The sequence below is a fragment of the Anopheles darlingi genome, chromosome 2 (genome assembly GCF_943734745.1).
Source record: "Anopheles darlingi chromosome 2, idAnoDarlMG_H_01, whole genome shotgun sequence".
In the NCBI taxonomy this organism is placed as follows: Eukaryota; Metazoa; Arthropoda; class Insecta; order Diptera; family Culicidae; genus Anopheles; species Anopheles darlingi.
In genome coordinates, this window is record NC_064874.1 from 19,450,182 (window position 1) to 19,472,512 (window position 22,331).

Here is a 22,331-nt window from a genome sequence, read left to right on the forward strand (position 1 = left end):
GGGGTTTTATGTATAGACATTGTCTGCCTCTTGGCTGCCTGCTGTCCAAACGAGCAGTGTGCGCGCGTGTGTGTGTGTGTGCTCGGGCACTTCACAGCCCCGGGATGATTCAATGCCCCGGGATGGCATTCCCGAGCACTCGAGAGAGGATCATCGAGGACCGGCGGAGGACCACAAAATTGAAACTGTTGCAATTTTAAATAAGCATTCTCATCACTAACAAGCCTTCTTCCGCTTGCTTCGCCTGCTTCCTCTTGCTGCAATCGATGGCAGATCCTGCCGGAGGCATATCACCGCATCCAGGGTGGTTTCACCGGTGCACCGATTGTGCAAGTGCAAGCACAAAACCGTACTCAGGATCCGTTCTGCTAGTGATCTCTCTCGCTCTCTCTCGCTCTCTCTCGCTCTCTTTCTCTGCTCTTCTGTTGACTTAATTGAATTTACCTCACTCTCGGGTAGCAGCAACTCCGAGGAGATGTTCGCTTGCACCAAACCTGGAACCAAACCAGGGAATCGCCTGCTCCTGATCCGGCACCCCGACGCAAGGACGCATCCGAAGACCAACGCAACGGAGCGTCCTTCACCCTGCTTTCCGTTCGGTTGCTACATCTTCAAACTTCTTGCAAAAACCGACCGGGGGACTCCGACGGGGACTTTGGTGGCGCGGAATAGCAAAACCGTGAGCGGCACACGAGATGAACCACGGAGGAGGACCAACTTTTCGAGTGGTTTCTTCGGTTTCGCTGTGTGTCTCCCAGTCAAAATATGCTCGTCCTAGGAATGAGAGAGAGAGAGAGAGAGAGAGGGTGGTTTTTGTGGAGTGTCTAGCTGGCTGCCTGGCTGGCTGGCTGCTGTTGGGTGGCTTGATTTATGTTGGCATCTTCGGCTGAGCTTCGGCGAGAAGCATATGTTTTTTGCTGGTGCCGGTCTCGCCGAACCCCGAATTTCCAAACGATGGCAAACGGTGGCAAGAAGCGCAAAGGCACAGCTGGCTGCAACTGCAGCTGCGTTCACGACAGACAGACAACCACCACAAAGAGCTGTAGGGACACCTACAGCTTATGCTACGAGACCCGGGACCGAGTCGAGAGTATTTTCTAGTTTCCTTGCTCATGCGATGCCCAATTTTCTGCGACGCCCCTCAACGACGCAAAACCTCAACGAAAACCAAGCTCAAGTACCGAACCTGAAAGTAGGTTCCGGGTTTTTGGAGTAGTACGCCAACAAGAGCGCCACGTTCTGCATAGCATTTGTAGCACAATGACTGATGCATTGCATGCCGTCGTCGTCTTTGGTCATTGAAAGTGAATGAGTGAAACTGATCCCTAATTCCGCACTCTGGAGAGGCTCCTTCAGGTCGCTGGCGCTTCTTGAGGTCGCCTCGTCGAGGAGAGGAGCTTGACAAATGATATGCCGGCCAATGGTAGGATGATGACGATGGGCAAATTGGTGAGGACTTAGGTGGGTCTTGGGTCTATGGTTTTTGGGGATCTGGTCTGCTGGAACTTACCTATCACGGTCAGTTGGACACGCGAGTGTCGCGTGGGGCTTTTGTGGAAGTCCACCCGGCACCGGTAGATCCCGCTGTCGGTTGGCTTCGTGTGAAGGATCTCCAGCATCGCTGGCGTCCGGTTCGGGAAGAAGTTGGCTCGCCCATCGAACGACGAGTTGGAGCTACGGTGTGAACCTTCCCGGATGTCCCGCGCGTCAAACCTGTGCGTGTGTGTGAGAGAGAAAGAGAGAAAGAGAGAAAGAGCAAGAGGTGAGTGCGATGGCAGCGAAAAGCCCAAAGAAAAGCAATCAGCAAACAACGATCATCAAACTCATCAACGATTCAAAATGTAAAACATCCTGCCCGGCCCCTTTCCCGCCCTGGAGGCCTGGAGGTCCCGGACCTCCGGAAGCAGACGAAAACTGGCTCTGGCCAAACTTCAACATTCCTTCCGCCCGAGGGCAAGGCCTCCTCCTCCAGCTCCTCCTGCTGGCGTTCGTCAGCAAACTTATTGAAGTTATTGACTTCTCGACGTTCGCGCGTCGCCAGCAAGCAGCCAACAAGGCCGGCGGCACTTTTTGGCGGCGGCACAAAATCTATTCCGAGCAGGCGAGCTCGTTGGTTGGTTGGTTGCTGGGCAAACCAAACTCCAGTCTACTTGGACCTGGGTAGCCAATGAACTGGTTTGGTGGTGGTTGGTGTACTGTTTGTTTCCGTTGCCCGTCGCCGTTGGCAATAATTTGATGGCGATAAAATGAAAAACATAATCTCCAGAACTCCCTTGCAGCAACAGCAGCAACAGCGCAGTCCAGTCCGAGTTGCGTCGAGTTTTCCCGGTGTCTCGGGAGGAAGAGGACAAATCACGCCACGGTTGGTGAAAGCTGGCGGCCTGCCTGGCCACTTCGGTGAATTACGTTCTCATTAAAAGTTAATCAAAAACACAAATTGAGAATAATGAAAGTCGATGAGATGATGAGAGGTCCAGGAGACGCTCCCGTGGGCTTTTCTGGGCGCGTGCGACGTGACACGTGCTCTCGATACGGCGACGACGACGGTCGACTTCTGTCGATTTGTGGTATCCTCGGAATGCTCTTCCAAAAAGCCTCACGGAATCACGTGCTAGCGGTCCAAAGTTAAGTATCTTCCAAGTAACACGCCAGCGCGCGCGTGTGTGTGTGTGGTCGGGGGTGAAAAATTATGACACTGATTACCGTTACCGTTACCTCTACCGCTACCGTTACCGGTATAGCATACGCACTCATTTATCATGCAAAAGCCACGTGAGACGCCACACAAACCATGCTGAACGTTGGGAGAGTGTTCAAGCGGAGTTTTTGTGTGTGGAGAGGTGCTGGGCGGGTGGTCTACAATGTGTATGTGGTGATGTTGAGTTCATTTCGGCACCGAAGGAAGGAGAGTAATAAAATCCGGACGTCGTTTCATCTTCCTCAAATCAAATGTGCTTCGCGCACGTCTTCGAGTGTCGGGGAGGGAAGGGGGCTTCCAGTAGACAGTAGACTCTCGTAAAACACGACCAAGTACATGCGGTACACACACGCACGCACAGGCACACACACAATTCATGGAACAGAGTGTAGGGGAATTTCTCTTTTATTTCTTTCGCGGAAAATAGAAAATGTGAAACGTGCCAAAAAAAATGTAATAAATGGCGTTACCAGCACAACTCCCCTTATCGCTGTGAACGGGGGGACTTGGTTCCGGAATCGAGATTAAACATTTCTTTTAATTCGCCCACACGAAGCATAACGATTCCTATGCTTCTTATGTGCTCGGTTTCGGTGTTTCGCAAAATGTTAAAACCGAGAACCGTTTTTCGGTTCCCTTGGAACGTTACGTTATCGTTGCGTAGAATCGCGACATTACCAGCAACATTAGCCACTTGCCAGCCGCGAGTACTCGCGATCGATCGCGAGCTCATTTATGATTCACACCAATTCCGATTCCGGTTGCCTCAGGCCTCGGGGTTCCGGTTATGACCGCGCGCAAGCGATCCTATCGCCGGTACCTGGTTCGCTTTAAAACAACCGGCCCTCCCCATCCCAGGGGGGCTGTAAGGTGCGCTGTGTTTCATAAAAATCAAATGCCAACCCCCATCCCCTTCGCCAAAAAACCAAAAGAAGCCATTCGTTCCGTCGCTCAGTAAGCAAACCGAGATCAAGATAGGGTCCCTCTACCCACTTCCCTCCAGCCTGTCTGCCGTGCTCACGATTTCTTTTGTGGGGTGAGTAGAATCGGATAAAAATGAATTTAAATCCATTCCGGGTACCACACCCCCCTCATCCCTCTCCCTCAACCCCGCGCTCGGTACCAGCTATGACCCCGTTCGGGCTTGGAGAAGAATGGATCCGGAAGCGACGCGTCGGAAACAAAAAATAGAAACAAATGTCAAACGAAGGGAAGGGAGGGTGGTTGTGGAGGAGCCTTAGGGAGAGGTGGCGGCCAACCCGCTTCCGGTTGCCAAATAGCGTAACGATCCTTGGGGCCTCCAGGATGATTCTCGGAGTCGAGCCGAACCGTCGCGCGCCTTTCACAAGATGCTGGTGGCCAGATAAGCTCGCCTTTATGACCTCGTATCCGGTGTTTGTGTGTGTGTGTGTGAAGGGGTGGTGGGGGTGTAGTGGTGCCTTTGTACGTTTCGTAGCAGGAAGCAGCGATCCATAAAAAAGGGTTCCCTCTTGAATGTTTCTATTTATGTATTCGGCTGGCCATTCCCGGCCTGCTGGCGGGGGACACTCTGCTACAGTAGTGCCTTACGTCGGAGGTAATTTACATTCTGCAACTGATTTTAAGATTTCGGGGAAATCTCTTTTGCAAGAAAATAAAAACAAAATATTTTTTTATGTACGCTTTTATGCCGCGAGAAAACCCTTTGAGTGTTTTCTTCGTGAATTTCGTTTCCTCAATCGCGTTAAGCGTTTGCTACAATTTTAATATTTTAGATAAAGCATTACTCTAGTTAATTTATTTATATTTTTCTCCCTTAACTCCCTTGAGACAACTTTTCACGACCGAGGAAATGTCTAACCGCAAATGCTCGGTAGGACACTGTGCCTGTGGTGCTCGCGCATCACACTACAATAAACCAAAAAGGGGGAGGACGACGAACATTCCATAATGCATCACCCCTTATAGTCTCCTGGAAGGCGCACATACATAAAACGAACCGAGGCGAGAGGCTATTGGGAGCGCACATGGTCTTATCTGGTGGCCCTCCCCCCCGATGCTTGGCTCGGTCACTCGGTGGCCAATTGGAACATTCATATTTTCCCACGAGCCCTCCACGGCCATGGCACCACTTGGGCCATTCTCCCCTTTTTTCTCTATCCTGAGGCCAATACACGGTCCGATCGCACGGTCACTCACTCATGCCAGATTACTCCCACCGACCGTCCTTTCCCTTCCTCCGCTCCCTTGGGTTGGGACGCTTTTTGTTTTATTTCCTCCTCGTGCTCCTCGTCGTCGTCGCCGTTGTTGTCGTTGTTTGGTTCTCGCTCTCACTCTCTGATGATTTTTCTTTATGCTATCAGAAATCCGCTTCCGGAGCGTCGAGGGAACAAAAGGTCAGTAACGCCAGTGGCGCTGGAGGCGACAACGACTTGACCGAGCGACCGACTGGCCAGCCGGTCGGCCGATCTGGTCGATCCGGTCCGGGACCGGGAAGCAAATAAAAAATTATCGTTATTTATTTATTATTTTTGCTTCATTGCAGTGGCCGACGTGGTGGTGGTGGTGGTGCTGGCGGCCAACGGTATCGCCGCCACACGCCGCATTCGCTTGGCCGATTTCCCTCGAGAGGGTGAGCGCACGCCAAGGGCCTCCGGACCGACCGGAAATGGCTTCGATCAGCAGGAAAATGGAGCAAAAAAAAAAGGAGAGGAGGGAAACAGAAAAAAATAAGGAAAATGAAAGAGAAATACATAACCTACAAAGGCGCCGCCAGCGCGCCATTGTGCCTGCTGCTGCTGCTGCTCAATTGGTTCGGTATGACGGTCCGTGCCGGGGTATTGAAAACAATGTCCTATGGCCGGCCATGGCCTACGGAGTGGAATGCTGCTGCTGCTGGTGGTGCTGGAGCTCGTTCAACTGTTAGGCCTTACGCTCACACAGACACACACACAGACACGGGACGGTGGTACTTGAAGTGGAAAAATGCCGGAAATGAAAACAACGTCCCTTCGATTTCGAGAGGAAACCAATCTCGGAATGCTCGGCCCGCGCTCGAAGCCACACAATGCCAAGAGGGATGTGGCTGCGGGTTGGAAACATGTGGCGCGGTTGCCCGATGTAAAGCGATCCCTCATCCATGGTGGATGGTTTTAGTGCTCGTGCGCGAACGCGAACAACAGATGCGAAAAGGCTTCCCTCCCCCTCCCCCTCTCCACTCGCCACCGCGTCCCAAGCAGCAGCAGCAGCTCAATCAATTGAAACCCCTTGGTGCAGATGGAGGCGCCTGGTAGCTCACGTTACGAAGTTAAAGCGGAACCGGATCCGGAGAAACGCAAAACGTTTAAAAAATGTACAGCAACGGAGAAAAACAATAGCAAACTGATCCCGAGCAGACAGGGAACTGAGGTACTGAGTAACTTCATTGTATTTCAATTAAATGTGATCCAATATCCTGTACCGATACATCGTTTACGGTGCAAACTGAGTCACGTAATGCTGGGGTGCTCGCAACCTTAAGCTCTCCCAGAGTGAATTTATCCGAAATAGAGATAAAGAAAATTGATCATAAGATAGAGGGTGCGCTATCTAAACATGACTTATTTAAATATGTTGAATAATTCCTTCATTTTTCAACCTATTTGGACAAGTAGGCCAGTTTCCGAAACGTTATTTAGTCGTGGTTCGCTACACGTCAAAAAACGTGCTGAAAACGTTGCTCTGAACATTGAAAATAATCGTTTAATTATGATTCAATTGTGAAAAAAACGGCTTAAAAATGGCGGAGTTATTCAACATTTAAAAAGATCATGTTTAGATAGGTTGCATCCCTTTTTACATATCAAACTGTACACAAACGCTGTACTTACGCGTAGAAGGGAATCGTTTGGGCCGCCTTGTACCACATCACCAGCGTCGCCCGGTCACCGCTAATTGCCGGTGTGATGTTGCACTCCAGGTGACCGACCATACCCTGGACGGCTTCGGAGAAGTGAAGCGGTGCTGCGAAAGACAAATATAGAGAGAGAGAAACATTAGATGGATACCATGGAAAAAAGGATGAAGGATGCAGTTACAGAGTGCAGTGCAGATTCGATGAACTCGAGGAGCGAACGAGAACGAAAATAAATTAAATTTATTGCATGCCCCCGACCCACCGCCTCCGGAACCAATCCGAACCCGATCACCGTTTATCATCATCACCAATTGGCCGTACTCGGGAAGATGGCGTACGATGGAACCAACGTTGCTCACTGTTCACGTTCACGTTCCTGCGACTACGTAGGAGTTCGTGGCGCTGGAACATTCAACTTCCAGTAGCAGGTCACAGCGCATCTAGTAGCAATTCGGGACCGACACTTAAAAGGCACTTTCGTGAAAAGTTTTTGTTGGTGTGTTACCGATGAAAGATACGGATGAAAGCAAGTAGCGGTCCGTGGATTCCGTTTTGCTTCTTTGGATCATTAAAATGCAGTTGCAGATCTTTTGCTCAGTGAAAGCAATCGGTCTGTGAATGGAAGAAAAAATAAAAAAGGAATACTAGATCGTTTCCTAAAGGCAAGGTCCAACACCTAGGAATAGCTTTCGCTTGCTATTTGTTTGACGGACCACAGCTTGTGAGAATGCATTGCGGATTGTATCCTTTGCGCAGTAAATCGAAGTAACTCTTTGCTCACCGCGAGGATGCGTCAAGAGTAATGGGAAGACATTGATTTTGATTCTCTACAACAAGCACACTGAGAGCATTCTCTATCTTTTTCTCTCTCATCTCTCTCTCTTGCTGTACTCGGTCCTTGAATACACAATAGCAGCAGTGGAGGGAGTGAAGATGTGTTGTTCCAGGGCGCATCACGCATGCATTGAACGTGGCTGTCATTAAGTCATTTATTCATTAGCCGCTTCTGCGGAAGTCTCGGTCACCGCTCACCACCACGTGACCGTAACCAACCAGTCCGGGGGCCAGCCAGTCCTTTCCAGCGGAGAACCATATTCGAAGCCCGGACCAGACCAGGCCAGACCAGACCAGCATGGACCTGAAACCGACTGCTGACGTGCGCCTCGTCGTCGGAAGGCAAATTACTTATTCAAAACCGTTTTTCGACGCCTTGCCACCGGCACGGCCCAACCAACCCGGCCCGGCCTCGATTGTTTCCACGAGCGTAGAGTAGTGTCCGCAGTAGTCGGTGGCGCACCAACCGAAGAGAAGCGAAGACGGAGCGCATGCTTCGCACGCCTCGCGACTGGTTAGACAACCCCGGGGCCCTGGACAGGACTGTTGTCCGGGGCGGGTGCGGATCACTTTGGCATGCCAGAACACGTTTTCTCTCTCCTCTCCTCTCTCTCTTTGCATTCCACCCCAAGACCAGCCCCTCCTATGTCTCGTGCATTTCGTTAGTGAGTGATGTAAGTGCAAATTTCATTTTCATGGTTCCGCAGAGTGTGTGTCTGTGTGTGTGTTCTTAGTGTTGTTTTTTTGTCTTGGCAATTGTGAAAGGATTCCTTTTTCCCACCCTTCATCCCCCAGTGGTGGTGGCGCTGTAGTAGTGTTGGCGCAGAGACAATACGGTTGTAAATTAATTTAATTTTCCAGCTCCACTAATGGAGCGCCCTTTTTTTGTGTGCCGGCAACGGGAAAACGAAAACGAATTCGTGGCGTGCCGCTCCCCCTTTCCACCCTTCACTCGTTCGCTCGTTTTCGCTGTCCGTGTAATTAAGTTCACCAGCACCAAGCCGTACCATCCTGTTGTCGCAGTTAAGCATCGGTTTCGATAGAAGAAGAGCTCTAACTAAGCTCTCTGCTGCTGCTGCTACTGGTGCGTCTTGACACGGGCACATTAAATGAAAATGGATTATCGAATATTCTAAATGCGAACTCGAATGAATGCTCGATGATATTTGCAAATTGACTAACTCGCGAACCGAGAGCGTGCTTGCGAGCTTCAATTATGAATGACTAAATCACGGAAACATCATCAAACTGTCATCGCAGCATCGGATGATTAATTATGTTTGCCAAATAATATGGCAATGAGCGGGGGTGAGGGTGGGGGGGAGGGTGAAGTGGGTGTAGCCACGTGAACCTTCCTCTTCCCTACCCCTTTTCAATTCTAAAACTATCGATATCGAGCCAAACCGGAAAAAGGTGTCAATAGCAGTGTCATTGACGCTCTTCGCTTCCCGGAAGTAGCGTCATGCCGACATACCGACGCCACAAGCCACCATTCAACCCCCCCCCCCCTCCCTACTTAGTGCCTGACAAATTATAAATCACTGCCACCAGCACCACCATCACCATCGTTATCGTCGTCGTTGCCGTTCGTTGAATTTTTGATACTCAAATAGTCGATTCAGATGACACTCGGTATCTCTCGCTCGCTCTCTTGCTCTCTCTCTCTCTCCCTTACCTATTCTAACTATAGTACACCCCTCCATGAGTCAGCGAACTGGAAGCGAACTGGCGATGCACACACACACAAACACACACATATGCGCCCCTTCCTGCTAAGCGGCACTCCGTGAGCGAAATTGAATTTGAAATATTTGACTGAAAATTCTGTTTGACAAGTAAAGTGTTGAATATTTGGTCCCCCCAATACCCTCGCTACATCCCCCCTTTTTCCATCTCTTCCTGTCTGATGCCACGTGACGAGAGAGAGAGAGTGTTGAAGAGCGGAGGGTGCTCAACATCCACATTAGCACCACCACCAGCAGGACTGCGCGATGGTGAAAGATCAGGGGTAGAAATATGGAGCGGAGAGGTGGATCGATGAAGAGTCACCCCTTCCCCCTCCCTCCTCGCGCCCCCCTTGTGTTGGTTGGCATCAGGGCAGGGAACAGCATCATTCATCATTTCCACTTATGTTTGATTGAAAATTTATGATACAACGAGTCACGCGAATCGACCGACCAGATAGCGGACCGACCGGTGCCCGGTGCCCGGTGATGCCCAAAATCGCACCCCTCGAACCATCTGCCCCCTCTTCACCCCCACTCCGGGGTTCGTTATGGTTCGTTTTGGTTGTTAGCCTTTCGACATCGTCCTCCGCGTTCTGGCGCGCTCTCGCCTCTCAGTATGAATGCAAACAACGAGCCCCACGAGAAATATCTCAATGACAGATGTCACCTATATTGCGCCGCCTTTCCTTTCCCGATTCCGGTGACAAAAAGGGGTTCCGGCGGCGGCTTCCAATAGCCGCCATCCCCTTGTTGCTGCTTTCAATACTGTGCGACTCTACCGGGTGCCGTCTTTACGGACACTTTACGGCTTTATGGCTTTTTATGCCGGCGCTGGTTGGTTGGCAATCAAATACGCATCGGAACGGTGCGAACGGGGAAAGGGAAGGAGGTACCGGTCACCGAGGTGACATTAAGCGTGTGTTGGAAGCATGTGTCGTTCGCGTCGCGAACGCGATCAATCGCTCAGGCGCTGCACAAATGGCTGCGAAAGAATCATTCGCACATCTTCCGCTGACGACTGACGGGACGGAAGTTCGATTTATGGGCACCGGGTACCGAGGTACCGAGCATCGCCACTTGATCAGCAACGTGCCCGCAGATGATGCCTGTCGTCGTGACCATAAACGAAGGGTAAATGGACCGGACGGGGTGCAGGGGGATGCAACATTAAACATCGGAACGCGCAGCTTTACGAGCAGTCGCGTTCGGACGCGATCCAACTCCACGGTCACGGCAATGAATCCCAAAACAACCAACGAGCCGACGGAAAACGACGGAAACATAAATGGTGGCCACCGTATGCATCGTGCATGGATTGGAAAGCGTGAAAGATCATAAAAGGTCTCTCGCAAAAAAAGACGAAGCCACCGATACCAACACCTTCTTAACGAAATCATCCAAACCTGAGCGACGTCTAAAGGCTATTTGGGAGAAGATTATCTGCAACACGATCCGACTGGCTGCATGCTGAGCCCCAAGCCAACACCAGGTTTATGTCGCTCTTGGTGTGAGTGAGTGAGAGAAGGAGATGGAGAGCGTGGATTTTTCCACAAATAACTGCGTTATGATTGTCCACCAGATGTAACACATTCCAAATCGTGTTATTACCATAACAGAGAGACAGATAGCGAGTGACAGGGAGAGTAAGATAGAGAGAGAGAGCGTGACAGCTCAACGGATGACAAACCGGATTAGGAGGTGCTTTTGCTGCGGTAAGCAATGGTTGCTTTGACGCATCAAAAACGATCCCCGAAGTCTTTTCGCGTAAATCCAAACCATCGTCTCGCAACCGAAAAAAAAGGCCGCCCGTTTAGTGTTGTCATTTTGTTGGTGTTTCCGGTTGGTGATCCTGGCTCAGCGTATCCTTCACCCCCCGCCTCCGCGCTCCGAAAGGAATGATTTGACCGAACCATAAAGAATGTCCGACATTTCGAGCCGGTCTGCGTCCTGCGAGGGTGATAAAAACGGCAGCTTGGCCTACCCCGACTAACTCCTCCCTATTGCAGGACATAAAGCATCATACAATTGCCCGGTACCAACCAATCCATCCACGTGACACAGGCAGCCGTCCCACGCCGGGACGGTCGGTCGGTCGGTGCCGCGGTCAGTGGGCGTCGTATCGTCGTCGTAAAGAATTTATTTCACTTCCTAGAGCGCACGACGCGACGCGACGCGACGGACAACCATTTCCGCGTGTTCACGGGGCCACGCGGCCCCATTGGAAAACTCTTTAACCATCCGACTATCCGTGTACGGCAGGTGGAAGAGCAGCCCCCTCCACGCAAGCCCCCGAGGTGCCTAGGTGTGAATGATTTGCTCGATTCCCGGGTCCCGGGGTGCCGCCCGGGGGGGGGGGGGGGGGGGAGACCATTTTGGCAGCCAATTTAGGGGTAATTTTATGGCCATTCTATTGCGCTGGTGGCTGCCTGTGGTGGCCACACCGGCAAGGGACATTACATTTTGACAGCCGCCCCACAAATCTTGGGCACTTGGGCTTTTGGGCCATTTCGGTTTGGTTTGCTGTTTTCGACAACGTTCGTGGAATTCGATCGTTCCGTTCACTTCTGCTTCCTTTGGGTGGTTGTGCCTTAAAGCCGGCGATTCCGGAGTTTATGTTTGACATTCTTGAAGTTTGATGTTACTGCAACAGTATTGGCATTTGATGAATGAAGTAGAGAAGCAATCGAAACGGTTCCTTTTGTGAATGCAAATACCACACGTACCAGAGCACTTCTCTGTCGTGATGGAAGCAGCTTCAAATTCGAAGCAGCTCTCGGCGATAGCGACGCAACTTGAGGTCTGCCTTGTACAAGTTGGTGGTAAATGTTCAACTTCTTACTCGCAAGCAAACACCTCGACCTCAATTTACGATCTAGCTTGTTCAGGTAATCAGCTGAAAACGATGTTCAAGTAGTAGCGCGAAGAGCACGTTCCCCAAAAACGGAGGGGCCCTGGAACATGGTTCCTGCGTGGAGCTACTTGCGGTCGATAAGTATATCCTGTGCTTCGGAGGCTTCGCTACGCTCGGTGGTCGCATCATTGTCACGGAACAGAGCACTCGAATCCCCTGCTTGCTGTTTTCGATGGCCTCTTGCGGCATTTATGCTGCTGGTACTGGTACAGCAACTGTGCTGGTGGAATGGCGGACACACACGGACACAAGGAGAAGGTTTGAATGATCCACGCGTGATCCACGCGTGATGATCACGAGCAGCACGACACCGAACCAACCGGTTCGGTTCCAAACCGGAAAGGAGCAGCTTGCTTTGACTTGTGTCTTTTACGGAGGCGGTTCTCGGTTTCGACAACGACAATGTCTCGTGTACCAAGAACCACACCGAACTCTCGGGCTAGGGGGTTTTCACTCGAGCTTCCTTGTTCTAGTTTGTCTCTTCCCAGAGCAATAGCACCGCCACCAACACCACCACCACCAGGTGCAGCCGGGAAATGTACGGTTTGCTAACAGAAACAGGAACGAACAGGAACGAGCTAAGAGAGGAATCAAACAGTATCAACTATCCTGTGTATCAGCAGAACCACCTGGCTAGTGGCTGCTGTCCTCGGATATGTTCTCCCCCTCACCCCTCTCTCTCTGTCTGCCACGAAGCGCGGAGAGCGTACGCCCGTGTTTTGCTCCTTAGAAGCGGTGCAAACAGCGGTGGTGTAGCTCAATCGCTCGGTATCCTCCTTTATCCTGTTAGTTGGCATCGTGAAGTGCATCGACACCGGGACCGTACCGCTACAATAACGACACTCCAGTCCACAGGAACGACGTTTAAACTCCTTCCAACGAAAACTCTCTCTCCCGTTCTCTCACTGTCCTTTCTGTTCTATCGACTGCTGATTGAAGGACGACAGTGACAGTAAGGGGGAGGCACGCGCCTGCTTCCCGTACATTGGCCATCGGGATCATCGGTTTTCGGATCAGTGGCAATCTCAAACAGACTCCGGCCAGCCCTTGAAACCTATCCGACATCATTGGGCAAGTAGGCGCTTTGGCGCAAGCGTTTTTCGGAGGGGGGGGGGGGGGGAGAGACCAAACGGTCTGCCACTTGAAACGGGTCCTTCCGGAGTGGGTGGACATGAATTTGTAAGTAAGGATGCTGCTCCTTGACTCGTGAAGTACCTGCACGATGGCATGAGCTGAAGGCATTGACTGAAGGTACAAGACTGTCATCGGTCCTATCGGTTTTTAGTAGACAAACCAAAAACATTTCATTATGTTAATTATGGAGTCACCGTCCACATGTTTATCGTTGTAGGTGTTACATTTTATCCTATGCCAAATTGAACTTCTTATTTTCGTACATCGCAATCCAGGTGTTTCGATGTTTTGTGTGGCTCGATTGTTTGTCTGAGTAGTAAGCTATGAAAAATATGCTCGACACAGCCTACTGCGGTGCGGTATTCAGTCTTCGATATTTGAAAAGTTTAAAAAAGATTCAATAAACATTTTACTGTGACGTGTTTTCTCACATCCTTATTTATGTAATATAAAAATCTTTAATATCATTTTATAAAAACAAAACTCCCTCTGCAAAAGGGAAAGAATTCTAATCCCTCCGTTCGGTTCGCTAAAGTTTTACTAAAAAAACAAAAAGCTGCCACCAACATTAAGCTCTCCGTTAAGTGCCGTCGCCTTGCTGCCACTCATTCTTAACCAGCGCGTGGATAATTAGAATTTATGGCTGGCGGCGACAAGCCAGCTTAAGACGTCAAATTCCCCGTCTTCTAATTCGGGGCTGCTCGCTAACGGCTTACTGTTTACGGGTTGCCGAGGAAAATCCAATAAAACAACATGTCACACACACACACACGACCAGAACCGACCAGATCCGAGGATTTTCCGTTGGACGTCGGGGGTCGGATGGATCGAGGTTGTAATATTTGTGCGCACCCGAGGGTTGGATTAAACCGTTGTTCGATTTTCGACCGTAAACGAAGAACGTCACCTCAATAATGAAACGAACTGTCTCGGTTGGGCCATTTGACGGGGTGAGGGAGGCCTTTTATATTTTCTTTTCAGACAACGAGGCTTGATGCTGATCCTTTTTTCCGCCCGAGATAAAAAAAAACCCTCTGATATGCTGCAGGTAGGAGAAGGAGAAGGAGCAGTGCTGGTGGCGAAAATGTTAAATGTCATGTAAAGCAATAAAATTCAATTTGACACCCATAAAATCGGCAAGTGTGGGTGGGAGGTGTGGTGCGTGTCCTCCTCGCTTTAGTCGCCCAATGCCTGCGAATAGAACAGAAGGTAGTGTGGCCTTGGGATCGGGGGGTCTCGCATATGCTTCGTGCGTGGGGTCGGTCAAAGACCTGATTTTATGTGCTCCATGGAATGCGGATTTGCGACGCTTTCAATGGCCAGAAGCACCGCTTTTGTTGAGCCTCTTTCGTGTGTCTGTGTGTTTGTGCCTGTGTCAGTAATGTTCTTGTAGCAATATTGCTAGTTTGTTGTAGGAGCGAGTTTATGTTAAGAGCATCTCCCCTCACCAACACCATCCACACCACCTTCGCTTCTTTCCTATATGCTCCGAGTGACCCGAGCCCGGGCCAAAAAAGGGGCAAGGAAATGGAAATAATCCTCTAAATGTAACCAGCCATTGACCAAAACGCATTTTCCGGTCCGCAGGGTAGCGCCCAGCCCCTGAACACTGAACGCTGAACGTTGAACCCCGCGGTTGACTTTGGGGGCCCCTGACGCTGGTCCTAGTCCTAGAGTTAATGCGATTTGACCTTACGGGTGCTTGCTAGTGGGCTGGCACTCGGGGTTAGCAAAAGGGGTTCCATATTTTTTCATTTGCAAGCCAATCGAGCCAAGTCGAAAGCGGTCACCGGTTCTCGAGGAACCTTTGAAGGACCCTTCGCGGTTAAATTAACCATAAACTGCGATCTCCGAACGAAACGAGGGGACCAACGGTTTGTTAAACCGTCGCTTGCCCTTCGATCGTCCCTCGATTGAATATTGAGAGTAGATAAGCGAATGTAAATTTATTGACCAATAAATCGTACCAGCTAGTCTCCGTGCGCCGCGCGGAAAGGTCAGAGGTGGAGTGCAGTCCAATAAGTCCCCATCCCCGGGATTGATGAAAATCGCTTTTCGATTGGCTCTAGAATTCGCTCTAAGAGTTCCGCCTCTCGGTGTTTTGAGTTTGAATTTGGGAAACTTTAAACGGCTTTTCATTAACCGTTCGGTTCGATTGGAATCGTAAAAACCACACCACTCCGAGAAGCACATTCCATCCGAACACCGGATGTGCCGTTCGAGCGACACATAAATCAATGTTCATTCAAGTGTTCCAGAGCGGATTGGTGGGAGGGAGGGGAGGGAGGAGATAAAAAATAAAAATGTGCTGCCCGGATGATAACAGCCGCAACCGGCCAACGTGCCCGCATGTCACCATGTTCCAGGGAATGGGGATTGCAAGCCATAAAAATTAGTGCAATCTTGTCGAAAGATAAAAATTCCCGGTATCCCCTCCCCCCCCCCCCCCCCCCCCACCCGGCGTACATTCCGTTGCGATTTTCCCGTTTTCATATGGGTTAACAAATGGCCAGCACACCGGTACGGACGGGGCTGTCGAGGATTTACCCATGTGAGGGCGAACTAACGGAAGCAAAAGTGAGCAAAAGCCGGGCTACGGTGTTCCATCGGATCGTGTTCGGTTTGCCATTTGTAGCAGCCAAAAGTGGTGGGCGCAGATCGTTCCGAGATTTGCGAGCAAAAGTTCACAAAAAAGTGTCAACTTTTATCCGTGGATGCATCGGTGGTTGAATTCACTGAAAGCTGAAGTCACTTCACTTCCATAGCCTGCTGCGCGTTTTTTTTTAGTACTTTAGTCGCATTAGTACATTTAGCACAGCAGGAGCTAAAAGGACTATGATGTGAAGCAGATTAAACTTCAATCGGTTGCAGTATTTTTTATTTAAAAAAAACCACCGGAAAAAAAACTGGAATTGTAATTTACCAAAGTTCCAACAAACATTCCACCTAACTACCCACCACGACTTTTGCTTTTCCTACCCGGCTTCGCTTCGAACCCATTTTTACTGCAATCAGCCATTTTAAAACAAACATCACTCCACCATACCATCGATTAGTTCACGGTCGCAGCGAAGCAGTCTTCGGGCTGATAATAAAAACGGGGAACGCGGGGCGCCATGATGCTACCCCGTTATGGACACAGCGGAGGCGACGTAGAGATGTCATGTCCTCTTCGCACCGCACCAACCGTATAATCACCTTTATGGTTCGTAATAAAATTGATTGCATCTGCCTCGTATCGATGTGCCGGAAATGGCTAGATAAAAGAAGGGACGAACGCAAACAAACAAAAAAAAAAAATGGCATCCGTGGTCGAGTACGGCTGCTTTGGTTTACGCAACCATTTGCCAGATCGGATTGGCAAGTGCAGTCGCCGATCGTGATGACATTGCGAAGGGGACATTTCGAGAGGGACAAACTTTTTGCAGCTTTTTTCATTCGATGGCACTCCTGGTGGTAGTTTAGATAATGCAAACAGTTTTTTTTGTAAATAACAGTTGCATTAAAGTAAACATGGAATCCAGCTCGGCATTTCTGCTAACCAATCGCCATGTTCTTGGGGGAATGGGGAACAGTTGCAGTATTTTTAGTGTACGCCACGGGCATGGGTTTAATAAACAACGTGAAATTAAAGGGAAGCTTCTTGTCAGCAGTATGCTAGTAACGGTTCTTCTCGTTCTTAGAAAGTTGTGTTATACCATGAACTTCTTCTCTGAATATTGAATACGTTGCCTGCCCCCGAGGCCATCGAAGCATATCAACGATATAAGATATAGATTACATTGACGCAGATATTGAATCCTGTCTCTTCATGTCAACTGTACACTGTCTGTGACAATCCACCTTGATTCCTTTACAGTTAAATCGAGAATTTCCATCAAACAGAACACAGGAGGTGCTGTTGCTTTGCTACGAGCTTCTTCCGAATGCTCGTTCCGTTTGCTACAATATTTGCAATGCATGAGATAAGGGTGCGCCCAACGTATTGATCATGGATCAATACCAACCACAATGACGGCTCTTCAATATGCGTTCCCCTTCTATTGAAAGCAATGTAGTATATCTTTTCGCTTTGGTTTAACGGAAGATGCTCGCGAACAGAGATCATAATCCATTAACAAGCGCTTGTGATGCTTTGTGCGGCGAACCACAAAAGCACATTCCTGCCATAATTCCGTAAACTTGAAAACCCTTCAGCAAATCCTAAGCGAATTGGGGAATACGCGGTGATTGAAGAGGTTTTTATAAGAGACCCATTGTCAACGGCTCGCGGGGGCCGCAGCCATCTCGATTATGCTAAGGAGCACGCGTCTCGCGTGCGAACAAAACATTAGCACCAACCGGTAACACCAGCCCGCACCAGTTCGCTCCAATTTTCTCGGCCGTTTTGTCATGCCAAAGCATCTCACTGTGCGTGTGTGTGTGTGTGTGTGTGTCGGTGCGAGCACGCCAAAGTTACGTGTTTGCACGTCACGTGAAGCAGCGTCGAGGCCTATGACAAACTTTTGCTTCCTTGAGCTCGGATGCAAAAGTTGAAACAAACGCCACTCTTGCGCCAGCTCTGTCTTGACGCCTTGGTTCTCCCACCCACAAACACACACACACACAGTGATAGCATAGAGCTGGAAGCAGATCGCACATCCTTCCGAGTGACACGTCTTCTATCAACAAACAATCCGGCTTGGCTGGCTGGCTGGCTGGTACCGGAGCCGGAGCCGGAGGAATCCGTTCGCATTTCACGCACCAACGCCGACTTTTAGTGTTTCCAAGCGTAGCAGATAGCCAGAAGCAGGGAAAGGGAGACCGGGTACCGGTTGAGACATGCAGATCCTTTGCATGCGGCTCAACATTCCGTTTTGTGGGTTTCGGAGTGTGCTGTGTGTGTGTGTGTGTGTGTGTGTGCGTGTGTGTTTTGACGAAACAGTGGCAACGGTTGCCATCCTCGGTTGCTCGGTTGTTGACTGAGTGTGGAAACTCGCTAAATCCCAAAGGATCGACCAACAGCAGCCGCACCGTAGCAGGTGGGAAGAGGTGACGTACCAGCCCTCCCCCGGGGCCCTGGTTCACCGTTTACGGGGGAAAGGGCACGTCAGAAAGCTATAGTCAGGTTGTTGCTGCTGCTGCTGCTGCTACTGCTGCTCGGTTGCCTATTCATGCGATGCTTCTATGCGGTGATGATGGTGTGTGTTTTATGCTGGCGTTGAAGGTTAAACATCAGGACCCTTGAGCCCGAGCGTTCCCCTTAGCGCGCCGTCACAGCAAACACACACACACAGGCACACGGGCACGGGACGCAGGATTGAGGTTAAGGCTCAACCTGAGGTAGTTGAGAAAATAAACAGCTCATCATCCGTTCCGGAACGATCGGATTGATATTGAAAAGTGATGTGAGGCCTTCGGTGAGGCCCCTAACGTGCGTTGTTCATCTCACGTCAGTCTCCCCGGGGTCTTGGGTGCGCATTATGCTTTCGCAGCTTATTGTGATTTCTGCCACGATTCGTTCTATATTGTTGGAGTCAAACGAGACGATCCTTTGGCGAGAGGCCATTTGAGGATTGCACATTCTTCAAAGTGGCTGGCGGTTGCTTGGATAGAGTAGAAACCCGAAGGATGAAGTGCCCGGCGCATCTCAAGGCGTACTACGATTTCTGAGAAGGCTTGTTGTTGCTTAGTAGATTGAGGTTATGGGCCCTATTCCGAGTGTCTGTCTTGCAAACGAGACTGCTGTACTACAGCTGAAAAAAACTTAGCAGTCTTGTTGAGCTCTTATGAATGAACTCGTGATTTTTTACAGGCGGAATTTAAAACAAATACTAATACTACCAAATTAATCACCAACACAACTAAAAACCAACATCTTTCGCTCCAATGGCAACTACGACCAAAACGAAAAAATTTACCATTTTGAGTCTCGTTTTCAAGACTCAGAGTCTGTTGCTAAAACCTACCAGACTCTGAGTCTTGAAAACGAGACTGAAAGACTCGTTGCCATTGGACCGAAAGATGTTGGGTTTTGGTGGTGTTGGTGAAAAATTTGTTAGTATTAGTATTTGTTTTGAAATCCGGCTGTAAAAAATCACAAGTTCATTCATAAGAGCTCAAAAAGACTGCCAAGTTTTTTTCAGCAGTAGTACAGCAGTCTCGTTTGCAAGACAGACACTCGGAATAGGGCCCTATGTAAGAATCGCGAAATGGTGACCACTTGCCGGTGGATTTTTCCGCTTTATGCTACCAATTAATGCTACAGGCGAAGCGGTGTTATGTTCCACCTCCCAAAAACATAGGCGAAAGGCCTTCCTTCACGTTACGCTTCACGGGAACTCTCGGATCGAAAACATCATCATTTCATTGCGCGCCGCACCAAATGGTTTTCTCGTTCGGAAAGGAACCGGAAACGCGCGAGGAATTGTGCTCATTGTGCGTATTATTTCAATCGTACCACCACAGGGAACGGGAACGCCGGTTAGTTCGTTCCGCTCTCTTGAAAACAATTTGCCCAAAAACGAACCGAATGCCAGGCGTGTGGTGTGTGTTGGATTGTTTTCCCTTGTTTTCGCGAATGAAACGAAACAAGGGACGGACGCAATGGCAACGGAGTGCTTCTTTTGATGTGCTTCGACACACATCGACCCGTGCAAAACACCTTGGCTCGTGCAGCGAACCTCTCACTCCCTCCCTCCCTCCGTCTGTCAATAAACGAGTCCTTCAAATACTCTTACCCGACACCCGCGGGGTGTCGGAGCGAAGAGTCACGACTGCTGATGATTGCGTTGCTGATGCTTACGCTTTTATTTGTCACTTCAAAACCGCTCCCAGAAGACCACTCAGCGAGAGGCCGGGAGGAGGGTGGGGGCGGGTTTTCTGTTTGCTTTCAGGTGCTAAGAGCGCTGTTTAGTGGATGCGGCTGATGGGGTGGTTGCCGTCTGCTGCTGCTGCTGTTGCTGGAATGCCCACCCTGGAATTACTTGATATGATGATGTGCCATGTAATGTTTGTTTGATTGGCCCGGAGGGAAATCAGTTTCGTTGTGTTGCCTCGCTTTTTAAGGAGATCTGCTATCGATTCTCCAAACGGTGCGCTGTTGGTGTTGGTGTTACTGAAACCAATTTTCCGGATTTCGTGGGGTTGCTCTTACGGGCAGGGAACAGGCACAATGGAAATGTGTGGAATCACTCTACAGAAAAGGTTATTAAAAGTAATAAGAAACTCAATAAATGGTACGCGATAAAGGGAACGTGTAATGTTGGATGGTGGAGAAAATGGAAGAAGACTTGTACTTCGTTTAAATTCATGATAACTTTAGGTGATAAGTTGTTAGCTTGTTAATCATTACAATGATCTAAATCAGCTCTTTAGGCAACACATAAACCACATCTTCAACGACAAACAAAATAGTGCAAAAATGTTTTTAATAAGCTCGTTAATAAAAGGAAATGCTTTTGAGGAAAAAAATGCAGTGCTCCAAAATGCTGCTTCAAGTTATATCTCATCTGCCTCAAGCATTCACTGCTCTACGTATTCCTTCATTCCTTCCTTTCTGCATCCTTTGCTGGCCTAGTTAAACGCGTTCTGTCCTTTGCCTTTTTTCCGGTGCCTGTGGTGCCTATTAGCAGATGAAAATCGTGTACCAGACCGGGTTGCCGGAACGGATGTCATTCTAATCAAGAAACGACGGCAAAAAGTGGACAATCAAACCCTCGCACAACGCCACAACTGGGCTGGCCTACTCGTGCCACCAACAGACCAACACCGAGTGTCTTCAGCGCGTAGAAATGGCCACGGGACCGTCTCTTAAAGGCCCAAGTGCAAGCAAGCCCAGCCGTTTGCGTCACTCCTTTCGCAGTTTAAGAGAAACTCGTCCTGAAAGCCACGCTTCGCGCGTTGATGGGAAGATGTCAAAACGCCAACGGGCAGTTTTGGGGAGGGGGGGAAGCAAAAGACCGGACCGGAACGAAGTTTCCATACCAGCAACTGCTGCTACTGCTGCTACTGCTGCTACTGCTGCTACTACTGCAGCTCAGAGAAGAATGAAATAATAGAGGCATTGTGTGCCCGTTGCACGTTGACAAATCCCGTTGGAAAAACCACGTGAAAAACGCCGTGAAAAAGCTTCCAACCAAAGTTTCGCAGCGACAGGTTCAGCGACAGAGAGACAGAGCTGCGGCGGTTTTGCGGTTGAATGGCCGTACCATTGGGCCTGGTCTGGCTGGCTGGCTAGCTCCACGGCTCGAGGACACTCACTCTCAAGTGCGCCATTTTTCTTTGCGGCCCATTTTGTGATGCTCATTCAGCCATTTTTCTTTCACGCGGGATGAGCTTTTTTTTGTTTCCCTTTTTCCCATTTTCTCTGCTTCATTTGGGAAGCTTTTTTGTGCTGTCTGCGTGTGAGCGCGCGCGCGTGTGTATGTAGTGCTGGTGTCTGTCTGTTTTTCATTTTCACCATCCCCCTCAATGCAAACCCTCCGTGTGACCATGCGAACGTCACACAAAACAACATCCCCCGCATCCCCCGGGTTGGTGGTTAGTGCGGCCATTGGGTGGGTGTGCGCCTTTCCTTTGCAGACGCCACGCTATAACTCATTTCGTGGTTAGTCACTTGAGTGGCACTTTCGGTTTGGAGGACGCGCGGGAGTTTTCGATTGTTGGCTTTAGCGCAATTTTGTGCTATCCCGTTCCAATGAGTTATGGTAAAAAAAATGGACAGAAGAATGCTTTTGTGATTTTAAAATTATCGTTTAGCAATCAAATTAGTACGAGTTAGTTAACTAGAAGGCATAGTATAACTAAACTCATATAAATCATGGTATCATCTGCATCCTTTCAGACAGTAACATGATTGTACAACTTAAGAAAGAGAGTAACTTAGCAAGTTCAAGCCCAGAAACACTCGTTTTTCACCTTTTCCTACTCGTCTCTTACCACAACTGCATTGAGAATGCCAAATGCGATTGATTTGGCGCGATTGCAAAGCCAAAGAAAATATTATGCATGCTCAATGCACCCTTACTTTAAAAACACAAAAAAAGAGAACCCAGCCAAAAGTGAACCGAAGTTTCGATTAATGCAGTGCACGATTCTTCTTTGCACCCCCCGGAGAAACGTCCACAAATCGAACCAGCTTGAACCTTGATGCCGTGCAAGTCAAAGTTCGAC

General features: G+C 49.5%; 1 protein-coding gene across 3 annotated transcripts in view; it reads right to left on the reverse strand.

Annotated features, from left to right (window-relative positions):
* The window catches only part of LOC125948826 (nephrin), a 135,708-nt gene that overhangs the window by 48,624 nt on the left and 64,753 nt on the right, over nucleotides 1–22,331 (reverse strand). For all 3 annotated transcript variants that reach the window (XM_049675289.1, XM_049675291.1, XM_049675288.1), the window contains exons 3-4: nucleotides 6,547–6,679; nucleotides 1,511–1,713 (exon numbers count right to left, since the gene is read on the reverse strand). In XM_049675289.1, the coding sequence (XP_049531246.1) occupies nucleotides 1,511–1,713; nucleotides 6,547–6,679 (336 nt within the window). The remainder of the gene's footprint in view (nucleotides 1–1,510; nucleotides 1,714–6,546; nucleotides 6,680–22,331) is intronic.